Below are 18,798 nucleotides of genomic sequence, written 5' to 3' on the forward strand. Positions count from 1 at the left end.
TGGATGATATGCATATAACGGCTCATTAGCAGTTTAGGAAATAGGGAGCCATGTGGGATGAGAAACTCTCAGCCCTACTGCAAAATGTTTCCCTCCCTGAAGGATGAGGTTCCCATGCATGTTAAGGTCCAGAGTTCCCTTAGGGGTCTCTGAGTGAGGCTATATTAGGCTGGAATTCACCAGCATTTCACAAACCTCTTGGAAACACAGAATGACCTTGGCTGACTTGAGATCTCACACAGGTATACTGTACAGTCCCTCACTGAAAGACAAGCACAAACACTCATTGTGTGGGCTTCCTACAATAAGATCTTATTTTGTGTGATGTTGCAAGCGGCATGAAAAAAGTTAGGGATTCTCTGACCTATCCTCTCCTTCTCCTTTGGGTCCCCTTGTTCCTGTCATCCTCTCACACACAGAGAGTCCAGTCTGCCTACCTTCCAGTGCAACCTCTTTGCCGGCCCGCTTCAGCGCCTGCACAGCCTCGTCGTGGGTCGCGTCCCGCAGGTTCATGGCGTTCACAGACAGGATGGCGTCCCCGACGTACAGAGCCTGGGTCTGGTCCGCTGCGAGTCCCTTGAATATCTTACTGATGAGGATGGGCATTTTATTCTCCTTCCCTCCCTTGATGCTGATCCCAAGCCCCCCGATCTCCTGCTTGGTCACCTTGACGCACCGCTTTCTGTTGGCGATCGCCTCGGGCACTCGCTCCGGGAGGTCCGTGAACGCGGTGCGCACAGTTTGGGGTGCGTTGTTGGAGTTGGTGTTATTGTTATCAAGGTAAGATCCGTTGGTAACGCCGTTAGAGTTGACACTGTCGCTCACGTTGTCGTTAGCGCTGCTCTCCTCGCAGCTTAACGTGAGCGCTTCCTCGTTTAAGTTGACCAAAACTTTGTGCCACCGCTCCCGCACCAAAACCTCCACAAATCCACTTTTTTGCACTCCGGAGGCACCTGAAACTCCCGTCGCTATTACCACCGCCATCTTTGGAGCATTTCTTTTAAAATGACATGTGATTTTGTGTACAGCTCTCTCTCTCTCTCTCTCTCTCTCTCTCTCTCTCTCTCTCTCTCTCTCTCTCTCTCTCTCTCACACACACACACACACACACACACACACACACACACACACACACACACACTCTAACTTCCACTCTGCCTCCCTCACACTCCGGCTGGACTTTGCTCCTCTGAAGTTGTTCTGCGGGACTTGTCAGGCGTCCCGACCAACCAGCCCGAGCCCTTTCGGCACAAGCTGCCCTCCGCTCCGCCTGCCCGAGATCCTATCTGCTGGGTGGAGTTTGCTCCCCCCGCCGTCAGCCGATCCCATCCCCAGATCCTGCATGCACAAAATTTGTTCCATCATTTCCCCCCAGAAGGTTTGAGACGTGACAGAGCGATGCAGTTAAATACGCATATGCGCAAAAACAAATCCATTTATCCATTTCACTAGTGTCACGTTGATAATATTACAATCACACACACTGTAACTTACAGTGTGTGTGATTGTAATAGTCTGTAAGGTCTGTACAGTCTGTAAGGTATTGGTTCATATACCGGCCTTCGAATATACCGAAATTCATTATTTCGTGAATAAAACCATAAATGGGGTCTGTGAGCCATCATGGAGCTGAAGAAGTGACTGGGCATCTATTTTAATTATGTTTAAATAAATAGCCTCATCTCAAATATGACAAGAACTGAGTTTCCAGTCTTCAAATGTCCAGTGAGGAGTCCAACTCTGTTGTACTTAAGCGCGTTCACGTTGCAGACGTGAGAGCGGTTACGCGCGTACAGGAATGTGCCTGTGCCTGTTTTGATGGTTCAAAGACAGAAAAAGAAAGAGAGGGGTTTGTTATGGGGCTGTGACATGGAAAGACCCCCCTCTGAGGCGCTGCTCTCCATCTCCATTATTATTATTCCAAAGGATGTCCCCATGCCCTGTCAATCACTACAGGCTCCTGATGGTTCACATAAGTGAGGGTGCAACCGCTGATAATGACTGGAGCCGCTGGGTGTCTTGACCTTTACAGGGGTGACGCGGGTTGAAGCCCAGCGAGTGACTGACAGTGATGCCGGGAGAGGATGGAGACAAATGAGGCAGCTTCAATCAGCCACCAGGACATGATGATATTAGGGGGAAAAAATACCTCAACAGCTGCTGTGGATTTCAATGAGGACTTGAAGTGCATAGAAGTTTCAGTTTCTTTGGATGTAGCAACACTTAGATCTATAAATACGCATTTTCTTTTAACAGCTGTCACTCTGGAGCAAGGCATCCTATACAGTAACAAATGGCTGAGGGAAACCTACTCAACTATTAGCGATGTAGCCACGACACCTACTGGCAACACTTTAAAATAGATTTTAGCCGGTCTGTGAGGATTCAGATTTCATGGCTTAACAGTAAAACCACAGGAAGTGAGTCCAAAATAATGAACAAACTACACTCAAATACCTTCAACCTGGGAAATGTTGCACTTATATTGATGATGATTTGTGATGTGTGTTGTTTTTATTGTGTTATTTTATTCATTTTGTGTTGGTATTTTTTTATTGGTGATTTAGAGACACGTTTCCTGCACTAGCACAATAAAGATTATTCTATTCTATATTTAACACAACAGAAACACACTTAATGTCTTCAAATTTGAAAACACTGACACAAACTGTAATTTATTTAAATGCACAATAATGTTTTCATTTACTGATTTTTTTATAAAGATGCACAGGTTAATGTATTTTATGGAACATTCGTGAATTTAAATAAATTGCATGAGTTAAAACTAAATAGTACACAGCCGAGTTAGAAGCTTTGCAGGCTAATTTAAAGCAAAAAGTACCCATGTTTTTTCTCTTACACTGACCAATAGCTTATGTGCGCTATTGTTTAGTGATTGTATAGTCAGTTTATGATTATGAGTTTATTAGAATTCATTTAAATTAAAGGATTGAGAGTGTTTCTATATTTTAACTTATATTAAAGGATATGTGTGAATATTATGAGAATTAAGGGCATTATCTGACGTCATTATTTAATATATTTCAGTCTATGTGTCATAATTAATCAAATTATGTAATCACAGATATATATAGTTCAGGCTGTACAATCTAGGAGCCAAGCTTCCACATTTGCCCGCCCTCTAAACTACATTGGCTCATTACTACTGAACTGCACCAAAGAGGGGATTCATTTATTTATTTTGAGAAAGAGACGGAAACAGAAATACTAATAATATTTTGGCTTAATGAGGCATAGGAGCTACAATTGATTTTTACTTTTATATGGAAATGAGCTATCAGATGGAATGTGCATTCTTTGTTGTGGTAATGACCTTGAAAACAAACAAACAAACAGAGAACGCAGTCTTATTAAAGGTGATTGTATTTAAAGGTTGTTAATTCATCTTTTTTTTAATCCTCAGTCAGCTCTACGCACTTTATTTTTCCATTGCAACAGGGAGCAGCTGCAGACACACAGTCACACAGAGGGTTTGTTGGTGTATAAACTGGCTTTCTGGAGTAATTAGGAGCGGTAAGTGCCATGCCCAAGAGCACTGCAGTGCACTTGTGTTACAAGGAGATTCAAGCTTAAAATATGGCAAAGGTTAACTAAAATGTTGGGACCCAATTTTGTTATGCTTTAAGAAAAACATAATGCAGATCTTTAATCCCTCCTCCTTTATTACTTTCCCCTCACATAATGTTCTTTCCTCTCCTGATTTTCTCCCCTCTTTCCACCATATTATTTGTTCTTTCAAGATTTAAAGGTGATTTTAGACAGCAGGCATTTACAGGAAAAGGGAATAAGGCAAACATAAGATATTGCTCAGTAAAACATATAGGTTTAGCAAGTATAAAAATGGAATAAAGACAAACAGCACATCAGAAGGGGCAGGTGTATTTATAGATATAGGTGTGGAAGTCAGGTGGTGTTGAATGGTTGGAAACACTGGAGACTACTGCAGGAGAGAGAGGGAATGACAGACAAATGACAGGCTGACTGACAACAGTGCCATACTTTCCCACTTAATGCAATAATGCCTCAGCAGCTTTAAATGCCATAAACCTAATGTGTGCAAAGTAAGGCTCATTTTGTATCCAAAAGTATAAAATAAATTATTTAATGAAAATGTATTAGTGGAAGTATTTACAACTACAATCTTTCACCCCTCATAATCATAGGAATAATTAACAATACTTACACAATGTTTTAGACATTTTTGACTCTAGTCTCACAGTAAGAAGCCAAAGTCCTGAATTTGGTATTTAGGACTTTGAGCTCCACATCAGAGCAAATATCACACTCATCCTCCATTGGTTTGGCAGCTTGGTTACAGCTACTGCTGGCATCATTAGACTTCTTGAAATACTTTCCATTTCTGTTGTGTATTATTGGTTAAATGGTATTTGACATTAAAATTAAAAGGACAAAATCTCTAAGATCTGAAATCATGGGCATGCAGGCAGCAGTAAAATAAGAAGCGGCTGAAATACAATACGTAGCTTCAGCTTTATAATCCATTATTAGGTAATGCATGACCCAAAGTAATCAAACATTGTTGATTCATCAAGTGAAAATGTTCAGGGTTTTTTTAGCTGAATAAGTATGTAAGCTCTCATGTTCAACAATAAAAATGAAGTGATCATATTAACAATGTTAAACAGTGCAGGTTAGAAACATTCATACTTCTATCTTGAAGGTAAACATAGAAGCTAAACTGTTTTGCAGAAGATAAAATATTTGTTGAGTGATTCATTTCAGTGGCAGACACACTCAAATACCCCTTTCAAGTTAACCCTTTAAGAGTGAAGACTTTACAAATCTTTTCACACAAGCTGACTTGGTTCAGAGATGGATTTCCTTTTAGTGTTTGAGTTTAATTCACTTAATTAATTTAAGCAGTTAACTGCACTTTGACACACAAAACTAACTAAGCTGATACTAGGAAGTAGTAATTAAGGGTTCTTTATGATCAGAATCTGTGCTCAAACTCATTTAATTTCATGACATAGTTAGTTTGACAACTGTTAATTAAAGGGTTAATGTGTTGTAAGAGTGGATGGGTGGAGTATGAATCAGGGGAGTAGGCGTCACTGCATGATTTACATAGAAATGAAAGTTACCACAGTGGCTGTGCAGGAAGTTCAGTTTGTTTGCATACAAAGAGAGACAGCAGAGCTCAGCATCCACATTCAATAAGGTGAAGTTTAACTATATTTATATGATAAATATTCTGGTATTGTAGAATACATGTAATGTATTACATATAATGAACAGCTTTTATGCATTCATCCAGATCCAGGTATGCCTTATGTTATTATGGTTATTTGGTAAATAGTTATTACCTATTTATTAGGCATTTTTATGAAACTTCAATTCACAGCATCAAGAGAGTCATGCCGGTCACTTTTTGAACTTTTTTACCACCAGAAATCTAAAATGAACTCTGCTATGTTCTTTGTTGTTGTCGTTGTAGATATGGCCACAGCCAGCCCTTTCCTGTCTGAGGATCAGTTTTTGTGCTCCATCTGTCTCGATGTTTTCACCGAGCCTGTTTCTATACCATGTGGACACAACTTCTGCAAGGCCTGTATCACCAGGCACTGGGAAGGCAAAGAGCAATGTCAGTGTCCACTGTGCAATGAGAAGTTCAACAAAGGGCTCAAACTTCGTGTCAACACCGGATTCAGGGAGGTTGTAGAGAATTTTAAGAAACATCATGTGATAGCTGACAATAATCAGCCAATCAAACCAGGACAAGTGCCATGTGACTGCTGCCTTGGCAAAAAGTTCAAAGCCTCAAAAACATGTTTGGTGTGTTTGACTTCCTACTGTGAGACACACCTAGAGCCTCATCAGAGAGTTGCTGCATTAAAGAGACACAAACTGACTAATCCTGTGCATAACCTGGAGGACAAAATATGCAAGAAACACAACAGGATTTTAGAGCTCTTCTGCAGGAATGACCTGACACGAGTTTGTGTGCTGTGTACAGAGCATAGCACTCATGATACAGTCCCTTTAGAGGAGCCGTACGTTGACAAGAGGGCTCAGATGAAGAAGAAAAAAGCAGAAGTACAGGAAATCAAATCCAAGCGTGGTAAGAAGGGCAAGAAGCCAAAAGTTTCAGTGCAGACTGAGAGGGAAGGTGTAGATGAAGAGGTAGAATACAGTGTGGAGTTTCCTCACTTATGGTGTTTTCACACTGAAGGGCTACACCCATTCCATAGATATTTCTTTCTTCCTGGGTACCTGGGCTTTTCTGAAGGGAGATTCTACTATATGGTTGAGGTCAAAGGGAGGACCGGCTGGGATTTAGGAGTAGTTAGAGAGTCGGTTCTTCGGAAGAGGACATTCACACCCAACACCAGGAATGGGAGCTGGATCATGAGGTTGGAGAATAACACCAACTGCAAGGCTCTACATAATGTCCCTTTTAACTTCTTCTTGTCAAAGAAACTTGAGAGAGTCATGGTGTTTGTAGACTATGACAGTGGATTGGTGTCCATCTGTGATGCAGACACTGCGACCATGATCTACACTTTTACTGGCTGCAAATTCCAAGAGAGAATTTTCCTTTACTACAGACCCACAGAGGAAGTCAGCTCTGAACAAAAGCTAAATTTATTAATATTCTTATTTTTAATTTTTCTGATTTGGATATATTCAAATTAAACATCACATCATCTTTTAAGTTAGAAACCATTCTGATCAAATCTGTAAAATGTTATCATGATAAGCCAACGTACTGGATATTTTAGAAAACAGAGCCAATACATCTGTAGACTGTAGACTTAAGCTCAGTTTAACTGGAAATGATTACTTTCTTCCTCTGTAAAGGGTTTTTGATATTTGTCTGAGATACAGTTGTATGTTTATTTTGTTTTTACCTGTGTTTTAGTATTATTATTGGTTATTACATTGATCATATAAATTCAACAATAGCCCTGAATAAGTTGGGGATGCACTTGCAGAAGCAGTCTTCCAGTCCCAAACTCATCTAGATAAGGCCACAGCCAGCTCTTTCCTGCCTGAGGATCAGTTTCTGTTTGTGATGAGCCTTTGCTATCACTCTATGAATGTAAGTGAATGGGTGAATGTGGCATGTGGTATAAAGTGCTTTGAGTGGTCGGAAGACAAGAAAGGTGCTATAGAAGTGCAGTCTATTTACCATTTATTTGTCTCTCAATTATGTGTAACAAAAAGTTGTAATTATGACTTTGTATGCTTGTTTTGTTTTTTCAGTCTTTGATATAAAAGATGAATCTACATAAAGTTTTTACTTTTCTATGTATCACTGTGTATGTACCTTTCTAGCTGGTATCAGAATGTTTACTCTACCTACAGTGTTGGAGTTAGATGAGTTTATGTTACATACATTTAAGATAATTGTAGTAAAGATGGTGACAGAAGCTTTATTCAAAAACACCACTAGAGGGAGTAATCTACTCACCCGTCATACAAACAGTGACCCACACTCAAGAGATAAAACATGTCAGTTTGGCAGTGGTGGAAAGTAACTAAATTTACTCAAATACTGTAGGTATAATTTTGAAGTTTTTGAGGTTTTGCTGCTATTTTATACTGCTTCTAAATATTGTATATTATTTGACAATTTTAATAACTTTTCAGCTTTAGTTTAATAATACAAAATATTACCAAATAAATTATGATGTCATATTATAAATTAAGATAAAACTTTATTGATCTTTGGGGGGACATTCACAAGCTACCCAGCAGACTATATAAAGTTCAGAGTAAACTACCGTTACCAGCTTCAACATTAAAGCAATGCTCGCCTGAATGCATCAATAATTATAATTCAATAATATGGTATACAGTACATTGTCGTTAAATGGGTCATTCTGCATAATAAGTACGTTTACATTTTGTACTTTAAGTATATTTTGATATACTTTTGCACTTGTGTAAATAATAAACTTATATTTGTTTATTTGTACACTGTGGTATGGTCACTTTTACATAATATAAGTACAAGATCTGAGTATTTTAGTTTAAAGTTTAGACAGAAGAAATATTTACTTTTAGCCACTGAACTACTGCATTTTAGGTTTTTATGTAGTCTGACTATATACTTAAAATGTGATATGGCCTGGAGACTGTATAATTACATATATCAGGTTACAAACTGTCCTAAGTATAAGAGAAGAGCTTTATCTTGGATGCACTGCCATGAACCTTGTTACAAACACTCATGACCCCCTTCAGCTCATTCATGATAGGATCAAGTCCATGGGTATATAGTTAAGTAAAAAAATAAAATCTTTAAAATATCTGACAGAACTAACAGGCTTACCATATAATACCTTATAATACCATAACCTTGGTGTCTTTATTTGGGGTATTGGGGGGAAATTAAAGGTCCAGTGTGTAACATTTAGGAGGATTTATTGGGTATTGCTTACTTGCTCTTTTTGTTTACCCTGTTACTGAATAACATTTCTCACATATTACCTTTCACTGGCCTGCGCATTAAGTACACAAAGAAAAATCTTTTGCTTCACTGTTCTGCACCACCATATTATTTGTTCTTTCAAGATTTAAAGGTGATTTTAGACAGCAGGCATTTACAGGAAAAGGGAATAAGGCAAACATAAGATATTGCTCAGTAAAACATATAGGTTTAGCAAGTATAAAAATGGAATAAAGACAAACAGCACATCAGAAGGGGCAGGTGTATTTATAGATATAGGTGTGGAAGTCAGGTGGTGTTGAATGGTTGGAAACACTGGAGACTACTGCAGGAGAGAGAGGGAATGACAGACAAATGACAGGTTGACTGACAACAGTGCCATACTTTCCCACTTAATGCAATAATGCCTCAGCAGCTTTAAATGCCATAAACCTAATGTGTGCAAAGTAAGGCTAATTTTATATCCAAAAGTATAAAATAAATTTTTTAATGAAAATGTATTAGTGGAAGTATTTACAACTACAATCTTTCACCCCTCATAATCATAGGAATAATTAACAATACTCACACAATGTTTTAGACATTTTTGACTCTAGTCTCACAGTAAGAAGCCAAAGTCCTGAATTTGGTATTCAGGACTTTGAGCTCCACATCAGAGCAAATATCACACTCATCCTCCATTGGTTTGGCAGCTTGGTTACAGCTACTGCTGGCATCATTAGACTTCTTGAAATACTTTCCATTTCTGTTGTGTATTAGTGGTTAAATGGTATTTGACGTTGAAATTAAAAATCACCAAGATCTGAAATCATGGGCATGCAGGCAGCAGTAAAATAAGAAGCGGCTGAAATACAATAGGTAGCTTCAGCTTTATAATCCATTATTAGGTAATGCATGACCCAAAGTAATCAAACATTGTTGATTCATCAAGTGAAAATGTTCATGTTTTTTTTAGCTGAATAAGTATGTAAGCTCTCATGTTCAACAATAAAAATGAAGTGATCATATTAACAATGTTAAACAGTGCAGGTTAGAAACATTCATACTTCTATCTTGAAGGTAAACATAGAAGCTAAACTGTTTTGCAGAAGATAAAATATTTGTTGAGTGATTCATTTCAGTGGCAGACGCACTCAAATACCCCTTTCAAGTTAACCCTTTAAGAGTTAAGACTTTACAAATCTTTTCACACAAGCTGACTTGGTTCAGAGATGGATTTCCTTTTAGTTTTTTAGTTTAATTCACTTAATTAATTTAAGCAGTTAACTGCACTGTGACACACAAAACTAACTAAGGTGATACCAAGAAGTAGTAATTAAGGGTTCTTTATGATCAGAATCTGTGCTCAAACTCAATTAATTTCATGACATAGTTAGTTTGACAACTGTTAATTAAAGGGTTGATTTTTTGTGAGAGCAGATGGGTGGTATATGAATCAGGGGAGGAGGCATCATTGCATCATTTACAGAGAAATGAAAGTCACCACAGTGGCTGTGCAGGAAGTTCAGTTTGTTTGTGTAGAGGTGACAGCAGAGCTCAGCATCCGCATTCAAGAAGGTGAAGTTCAACTTTATTTATATGATAAACATAAAATGTTATCCTGATAAGCCAATGTCCTGATATTGTAGAATATCCATAACTACGTAATGTATTACATATAATGAACACCTTTTATGCATTAATCCAGATCCAGGTATGCCTTCTGTTAATTATGTTTATTTGGTAAATAGTTATTACCTATTTTTTAGAAACTTCAGTTCACAGCATCAAGAGTCATGCCGGTCACTTTCTGATCTTTTTACTAAAATGAACTCTGCTATGTTCTTTGTTGTTGTCGTTGTAGATATGGCCACAGCCAGCCCTTTCCTGTCTGAGGATCCGTTTTTGTGCTCCATCTGTCTCGATGTTTTCACTGAGCCTGTTTCTATACCATGTGGACACAACTTCTGCCAGGCCTGTATCACCAGGCACTGGGAAGGCAAAGAGCAATGTCAGTGTCCACTGTGCAACGAGAAGTTCAACAAAGGGCTCAAACTCCATGTCAACACCGGATTCAGGGAGGTTGTAGAGAATTTCAAGAAACATCGTGCGATAGCTGACAATAATCAGCCAATCAAACCAGGACACGTGCCATGTGACTGCTGCCTTGGCAACAACTTCAACATCTGCGGTGTGGAGTCTATTCTAATGCAGGCTCCCCACTTATGGTGTTTTCACAATGAAAGGCTACACCCATTCCATAGATATTTCTTTCTTCCTGGGGACCTGGGCTTTTCTGAAGGGAGATTCTACTATAAGGTTGAGGTCAAAGGGAGGACCGGCTGGGATTTAGGAGTAGTTAGAGAGTCGGTTCTTCGAAAGAGGACATTCAAACCCAACACCAGGAATGGGAGCTGGATCATAAGATTGGAGAATAACACCAACTGCAAAGCTCTACATAATGTCCCTGATAACGTCTTCTTATCAAGGAAACCTGAGAGAGTCATGGTGTTTGTAGACTATGACAGTGGATTGGTGTCCATCTGTGATGCAGACACTGCGACCATGATCTACACTTTTACTGGCTGCAAATTCCAAGAGAGAATTTTCCTTTACTACAGACCTACAGAGGAAGTCAGCTCTGAACAAAAGCTACATATATTATTATTATTATTTTTAATTTTTCTGATTTGGATATGTTCAAATTAAACATCACATCATCACACAGTTGGAAACCATTCTGATCAAATCTGTAAAATGTTATCATGATAAGCCAACGTCCTGGATATTTTAGAAAACAGAGCCAATACATCTGTAGACTGTAGACTTAAGCCCAGTTTAACTGTAAATGATTACTTTCTTCCTCTGTAAAGGGTTTTTGATATTTGTCTGAGATAAAGTTGTATGTTTATTTTGTTTTTACCTGTGTTTTAGTATTATTATTGGTTATTACATTGATCATATAAATTCAACAATAGCCTTGAATAAGTTGGGGCTGCACTTGCAGAAGCAGTCTTCCAGTCCCAAACTCATCTAGATAAGGCCACAGCCAGCTCTTTCCTGCCTGAGGATCAGTTTCTGTGAAATATCTGACTGGAGGTTCTTGTCAAGCCTGTTTCTATTCCATGTGTATTTTGATATACTTTTGTACTTGTGTAAATAATAAACTTATATTTGTTTATTTGTACTCTGTGGTATTGTCACTTTTACATAATATAAGTACAAGATCTGAGTATTTTAGTTTAAAGTTTAGACAGAAGAAATATTTACTTTTAGCCACTGAACTACTGCATTTTAGGTTTTTATGTAGTCTGACTATATACTGAACATGTGATATGGCCTGGAGACTGTATAATTACATGTATCAGGTTACAAACTGTCCTAAGTATAAGAGAAGAGCTTTATCTTGGATGCACTGCCATAAACAACCACTCATGACCCCCTTCAGCTCATTCATGACAGGATCCATTGGTATATAGTTGAGTAAAAAATGGGGGCTTTAAATTATCTGACAGAACTAACAGGCTTACCATATAATACCTTATAATACCATAACCTTGGTGTCTGTATTTAGGGTACTTGGGGGAAATTAAAGGTCCAGTGTGTAACATTTAGGAGGATCTATTAGCAGAAATGGAATATAATATCCATAGGTATGTTTTTATCAGTGTATCACCAAAATAAGAATTGTTTGTTACCTTAGAATGACCCATTTTGATCTACAGAGGGAGTGGGTCCTCCTCTACCATGATGCACCATCATGTTTCTACAGTAGCCAGACAAACGAAACGCTCTAGATAACTCCTGTCACGCGTTTTGCAGCCACTGTAGGTTCTCCTTCACACTTGGTTGAGTAAAGGGGTTTCCTTTGGTTGCAATCTGCAATTTCACAACTAGATGCCACTAAATCCTACACACAAACACACAAACACACAGACACACACACACACACACACACACACACACACACACACACACACACACACACACACACACACACACACACACACTGGTCCTTTAAGATGCAAATACTGGACACCTCAAGACCTGCTGCTATGAATGGAGATGTCTCTACATTGATTGTGTTTTTACATTACACTTATTTCTTAAATTAAGGAATTTACACAATTATAATTACAATATGTTTTACACTTTTATCAGTCAGATATCTATATATCAGTAAACACAAGCAGGCTATGAGCAGCATTGAATCAAGACTTTATTCATAGTAGTTCCACCACTAACCGCAATGATATGATTTCACAATTCCACTTATACCTAAAAAACAGGTTTAATATTCTTTCACAGTAGTTCAATAGATAAAGTAAGTGTTATAATATGTCTGAAGAAACCTGCCAGGTCTGGTCTGCACAGGATTCTGTCTCATACGCAACATCCCATAACTCAAACAGGGAGGCATCAAAAATAAAAAAAAAATACTGAAAACACTTCAGTCGGGAACTTTGAACTGCTGCTTGCTCAGCTGTTCTAATATTTTATAGCTCCATCAGTCAACCACTCATCCAGGCAGTCCAGCACTCAGTTTGTCATTCAGTTAAGTAATCAACTATTCAGCCTCTCACTAAGAGATACTGTCAGCTAACCAGTTGAGTAAACAGTTCTCAACACGCACACTCGCACTGTGTGAATCTCATCATAAGGCCTGTTTTCCTCTCAAAGAGAATAATGAGAATAATGCAAAGAGGAACAATGCATTAGACAAACCAAAATGTATCTTGATTCAGTATCAGGTTTACTTTGCCACTTGGATGCATTAGTATTTAAGGATTTATTGAGATCCTCATATTTAGACTGAAATACAAACACAGAGGGAAACAATAATAAATCTACACAGTATGTAGCATTGGAACACACTGTGAGTCTGCACTGCACAGCTGTGCTTTCTACTAAATGCTAACATCAGCATGCTAACCCACAATGAGAATACTAACATGTTTAGCAGACTGAAGCATTTAACTTTATTACACCTCAACCTGAAGGGAGACATGAAAGTCTGTATACACTCTATGGTCTGTACCAGTTTTAATGACAATCTATCCTATAGTTGAGACATTTCACTCAAACCCACAAAAGGTCAACCTCATGGTGGCAGTACATGACAAGTCACAGGATCACCAAAGTTGGTAGGATTAATCTTCTGAAGACCATTACTGTCTGTACATAGTTTTACTTATTTTAATTACATTGAATACTTACACTAATATACTAATATTTCAGTCTGGACTAAAGGACGACAAACATACAGACAAACATTGCTATTTAATGGGGTATGCCACTAATGAAAACTCTTAAATCTTAACATACTGCATGTAAAGAGAATTCAAAAGTAGAATGAGCTCCAGATCCTAGATCCACAAACATAACCGACATGTAACATTACCACACACCTCTGCTCAACAGACACCAAAACATAGCTGCAACCAGATGTGTCGACCACAGTGTTGGACCCCCACTGATCCAAAACTTCTGATGTGCTAAAGTTTCCACTGTGAAGCTATTTTAGGGAGCAATAGCAATCCTACAGGGGATAACAAGGTTTTCCACTGTGACCTTCCTGGTAGGATCAGGGAGAGAGGTCAAAGGGTCACCACCCACTGTCAGTGGGATCTGGACAGTTTGGTAACTCCTGGGTCCCATATGATAACATGAACATCCTGGACTGTTAAAAGGGAATCCAGAGGGAGAGGTCTACCCCAAATACAGATGTGTGAAAACGTTCATGACGTGTGTGTTCATTTCTAGGGAAAGGGATTAGAAGGGAAATCTGTATTTTATTTTTATTCTGATAAATATATCTGGTGCTGTGATCTTATTATTTCGATTTTATATTTGGTGTTAAGTGTCCATGTGTGATAAATGTAAAGAAGCCATATTGTTAACATCAGGTAACACTTGACATACAGACTGACCTACATCTACATAACACATACATGAATACAGCATTTATAACATAACAGTGTGATATAGGGCAATGCTTTGCCACACACAAATGACAGAGAAGCCGGTTGAACGAGAAACCACATGCTTTTTGCAAAGTTTATTGAACATCATCAACAGTCATGAAGACTACTTCCTCATTTATTCTTTAGTTTCTCTTCTATAGACAATTCATTGTACCTGGACTGTAACATGACTTCCTAAGGCTCTTTTCCCACCACCAGCATCAAGAAAACAAGCATTTAGTATTGGATATAATAAAGAGATTTAAACCTTGGTACAAAAAATACAAATTTATTTTCAAATGTTGAGTTTTGCAGTTATATTCAGACAGATACAGGAACAAGCAGAGTGAAGTATAATTCAAGTAGTTAGCAAAACGATACCACATACCAATATATACAATCCACGTTTACATTGTTACCGATTAAAGCTGTGTATTTCATACACACTCAGTGAAACAAGCTATACAGCAAGTATTTACAAAACTTTTGTCATTATAAAAATAGCTGTTGTTTATGTGCACTACCATAAACAAAAAAACGAAACAAAACAAAAATAATATCCCTCTTAAACCTGAAAAACCCCATACATTTGCATGTATTGATGGGAACGTAGACATTATCCATTTTACAACAGGGGTAAGATTTCAGGCAGATGTTAGAAATTACACTAAGTCACCACAGTGAGCTCTCTTTCATACGTTGAGCCTTTGGTTCGGACCAGGTCAAAGTACACAGTCCAGTTATTTCAAATATGTGTCCCATAGTTGAAAAATTGCCATGGCAGTGCCAGAAAAAGGTAACAGCTCAACCTATAATCCTTTATTTCCTATTGTCACTCTTTCTATTTTTAATTGATGAGATTTAAATACTCTTCTCATAGTTTTTTCTCAGATTAAGGTGTGAAAATGTCATAGTACAGTAGGTGTTTTTATTTATTCTGAAAGACGACGTACATCATTTAGGCTGAACACAACACGCTGTGGTTTCATGTTCTTCTAAAATACTCTTAATCATGCCTGATTAGCCTAACATCCCTAACTGTCACTCAAACCGTCTGGTTGGAAGGCTTCAAGCAACAATGATACTCCTGTATGTCTGCACAACCCTGTGACTGCACACCTTCATACTAATTGACCTCTTGAATAGAGGCTGTTTTAAGTTACCATACAATCTCCTCCAAGTATGTACGAGCACCCACAAACAACTGTCCAACGTCTGTTGTGAATGGTTGGCAGCATGCTCTACCTGATCGTCACAAGTGGGGAGAATCAAGGTTTAAGTGCTTTGATTCTACTTAAATATAGTGAAGATGACACTTATTTGTCCACAGGATGTAACCCAATTAAATCCCTCGCCAGGAGAGAGACAATCTCAACCTCAGTAGACTCTCATTTTATGAATACAAGGATTCTGACCATAATAAGCAGATATAATCTTATTTGTACTGTGGATATGTTGCAAGTTATACGCCTATAGATTGTACAGTTTTATGACTATTTTACTGTATACTGTGGACAGTCTTGTTTTATTCAAAATTTTGGAGTTAATGCAACGCCGAATTCCTGGTTTTACAGACACAGTCATGAGATACAATCTTCACTTACTGTTCATTATAAGCTCATTATGATCTCAGAGTGACTCTATAACCTCATGCCGCTGTATCCCAGCTCTGACGGCTGCCACACAGCGTTGTCTCGGGGGCAGTGGTTGTGGCAGGCACAGGTCAAGATTACCATGACTGGCCTCTTGGTGATTTTGCCTTTGGCACACTGGAACTCCACCACGGCAGTCTTGGTTCTGTGAGGGGTACAGCAGCGGCTGTCTGTGCAGGAGCCGCAGTAGCGAGGCTTATAGGCCTGGACGCTGGTGCAGTTCTTGTAGGAGAGGTGGACGGCTGTGTCACTCCTCACCATCCTCTGGCACTTACTGCCTCTCTGTGGGGAGAGAAAGAGCCATTCATTAAATGAATGTGTACTATATCTCTGCCATTCTATGTGATTTTTATGAAGAAAATCCTGCTGGCTCTATACCGTATACAGAGTAGCTGATGTATTCCCATGCTATTGGTATCTAAGCAAATGCAGAAACGTATACATAATATAGCATCCATATTGTTTAAAGAAAACAAAAACCACCTTTGGTGAAAGCGGTATCAGCGTCTGGTCCTGCTGGTCGTCACAGGGTCTGATCATACACAGTCGGCTCTGCTTCACCATCTCACACCGACGGTTCTTATTGGTGACCCTGCTGGACAACCCCATGCCGCAGGTTTGAGAGCAGGCGCCCCACTCTGTGGTCTGCTCAATGCAATTCAGGCTGGGGTCCCAACTGTCAAAGCTCACTGTTTCCTCCTGGCGATAGGCTGAATGAACAGATGGACAGAGGAGTTAGCATGAAGGAAGAAATCTCCACATCCTCTAGTAAAAATAAGTAGATAAATAAAAGTTTAAATTGAAACTGAGAAATATATAGGCTACATAATCCTTGATTCTGACAGCAAACTGATGTATCACATTTCTGTTTCACATTCCAGACTGGAGTGACAACACTGTCTCTTTCCTTTGTGCTTCCTCCTCCTTTCTTTACTCTATCCTCTCCTATCCACCCTTCCTTGGTTCCTGCTCCCTTTCCCTGATCAGGTCAGAGAAATGTACATAACCTTTCAACTTTGCGTCTGACACTGTAGTGATACTAACGTCAAAGAGGAATGTATTTCATCCCATCTCACACTACTTCCAGTCAACTTACCCGCCATGGCAAAGCCGCCCAGCGCACTGGCCTCAGCCTGGGGCTCACACACCCACTTCTCGCAGCACTCTCCAGGCACCTGGACCCTGCGTGGCATGGGGCAGTCCGGCCCAGGCAGCATCACGTCCACGTTGCAGCGCGGCACACAGGCTATTTGCCCATCACGGCACATACACTGGAACTTACAGCTAGGGAAGAAGGTCTGGCCATTCTGATAGACGGAACCGTCCAAAACACACACATCTCCCTCGTGAGCTGGAGGAAAGAGATAAAGTACAGACAAGTTTTTACACCTTAGAACTAACAGAGAATTTACCATATGTTGCACATCCAGCATACAGTGTTGTGTGTCGTGGCGCACTCACCGGCACAGATGCCAGTCCTCCTGTGGACGTCGGCCGCATATTCACACTGCAGCCCTTTACGTGTGTCACAGGGGTTCATTTCAGAGCACGCTTGCCCTTTCTGACCGGCACACACCAAGCAGCAGGCGCAGTCATCCAGGATTAGGGGAACCCCGGGGAGACACATGGGGGGCTCCTTGGGGCATTGGCATCTCCGAGGACACACCTGGAACAAGGCTAGCGTAAACACCTGAGTAGGAGAGAAAATGTGTGTTTTACATGTCTTACAAGTCTATTTCCCTTTAAACCAATCAACACGACTAGTTCTTGACAACTGGGAAAAATCATTTTTAGTGACAAAAATAAAATGGTCATAGAACACAAACATTGTAATTGCTGGCAAACATTGTTTGAATTAATTAAAAAATATATTTTTCCATATCTTGTAAAAAAAAAAGCTGGCATTAGCAGAATAGCAAACAAAGACAAACTTATGGGGGTTAAAAAGTTGTTTTCTTTTAATCAATTAAAGCAAATTAGGGTATAATATAGTGAGGTGTGATTAAAATTGGTTTCATCTGTGAAAATTACAAAGTAACACTGTCTTTATGTCTTCTAATCTTAAAATGATTGGCTGAAAAATAATCTAAGAACTTCCACACTGAGAACTTTTTTTTAAATATTGTCATTATCTTGAAACTCTTTATATCAAGAGTACCTAGACTACCCGGTGTTACAATATAAAACACAACATAAGCCAGTTGTAATGCCTACCTGTGTTGTCAAGAAGAAGACAAAAAGAGCTCTTTCTGACAGATTCGTCATCTTCATGTTAAGTAGAGCAGAATCAAAAATATCTGCAGTCTAAAAAGTGTTAAGTTGTCTGTATTGGAGTTGATTTGAGTCCTTTGGTTCAGGGTTGAATCTTCCCTCCTGTCTGGCTGTGGTGTAGCAGAAAGTTGTGATCTCTTTGTCGTTCTGGCTCAGGACTCTGGAGAGGAGGGCCTTATATAGCAGAGCTGTCCTGCTGGCACCATGACGACAAACAGGAAGGAATGTTGGAGCGATCGCCCAGAGTGTTGGAGGAAGATGAGAGTCACATTTTATTGTGAGATCCTGTCAAAGATGGTACCATAAACATACAGAGAGAGGTTTTAGCCACATTCTGCAAAAAAATATACATGGTGTCCAATTTATAATCAATTACTGTAAATGATATACTTTTTAACTACATTCGTTAATCAGTTAATCATTAACTTCACTTTTTTCCTATTGAAGTATCCATATTGGGGATTCCCTTTGCAGTCCAAGATGTTTATGTTATTAC

The 18,798-nt window shown here is 39.1% G+C and overlaps 3 protein-coding genes across 5 annotated transcripts in view; 1 reads left to right on the plus strand and 2 right to left on the minus strand.

Annotated features, from left to right (window-relative positions):
• sntb1 (syntrophin, basic 1) overlaps positions 1-1,269 on the minus strand; it is a 39,072-nt gene extending 37,803 nt beyond the window's left edge. The window contains exon 1 of the mRNA XM_051407857.1: positions 438-1,269. Coding sequence (XP_051263817.1) covers positions 438-984 — 547 coding nt within the window. The 5' untranslated portion in view covers positions 985-1,269. The remainder of the gene's footprint in view (positions 1-437) is intronic.
• A 3,827-nt stretch (positions 1,270-5,096) lies between these two features.
• Positions 5,097-11,603, plus strand: LOC127367754 (E3 ubiquitin-protein ligase TRIM8-like). Of its 3 annotated transcripts, none has more exons than XM_051407859.1 (3): positions 5,097-5,203; positions 5,480-6,288; positions 10,736-11,603. In XM_051407859.1, exons 2-3 carry the CDS (start codon positions 5,482-5,484, stop codon positions 11,123-11,125), a joined length of 1,197 nt encoding a protein of 398 aa, XP_051263819.1. In that variant the 5' UTR covers positions 5,097-5,203; positions 5,480-5,481; the 3' UTR covers positions 11,126-11,603. The 3 variants fall into 3 exon arrangements, with proteins under 3 accessions (XP_051263819.1, XP_051263820.1, XP_051263818.1); XM_051407860.1 differs by having other exon boundaries at positions 5,480-6,255; positions 10,703-11,603; XM_051407858.1 differs by lacking the exon at positions 10,736-11,603 and having other exon boundaries at positions 5,480-7,963.
• A 3,049-nt stretch (positions 11,604-14,652) lies between these two features.
• On the minus strand, positions 14,653-18,463 carry LOC127367756 (CCN family member 3-like). Its single transcript, XM_051407861.1, has 5 exons — positions 18,246-18,463; positions 17,493-17,721; positions 17,128-17,382; positions 16,515-16,741; positions 14,653-16,313 (listed from the first exon to the last, which is right to left on the minus strand). Exons 1-5 carry the CDS (start codon positions 18,300-18,302, stop codon positions 16,020-16,022), a joined length of 1,062 nt encoding a protein of 353 aa, XP_051263821.1. The 5' UTR covers positions 18,303-18,463; the 3' UTR covers positions 14,653-16,019.
• Between the last annotated feature and the right edge of the window lie 335 nt (positions 18,464-18,798).

This window comes from Dicentrarchus labrax, unplaced genomic scaffold (genome assembly GCF_905237075.1).
Source record: "Dicentrarchus labrax unplaced genomic scaffold, dlabrax2021, whole genome shotgun sequence".
NCBI classification, from domain to species: Eukaryota; Metazoa; Chordata; class Actinopteri; family Moronidae; genus Dicentrarchus; species Dicentrarchus labrax.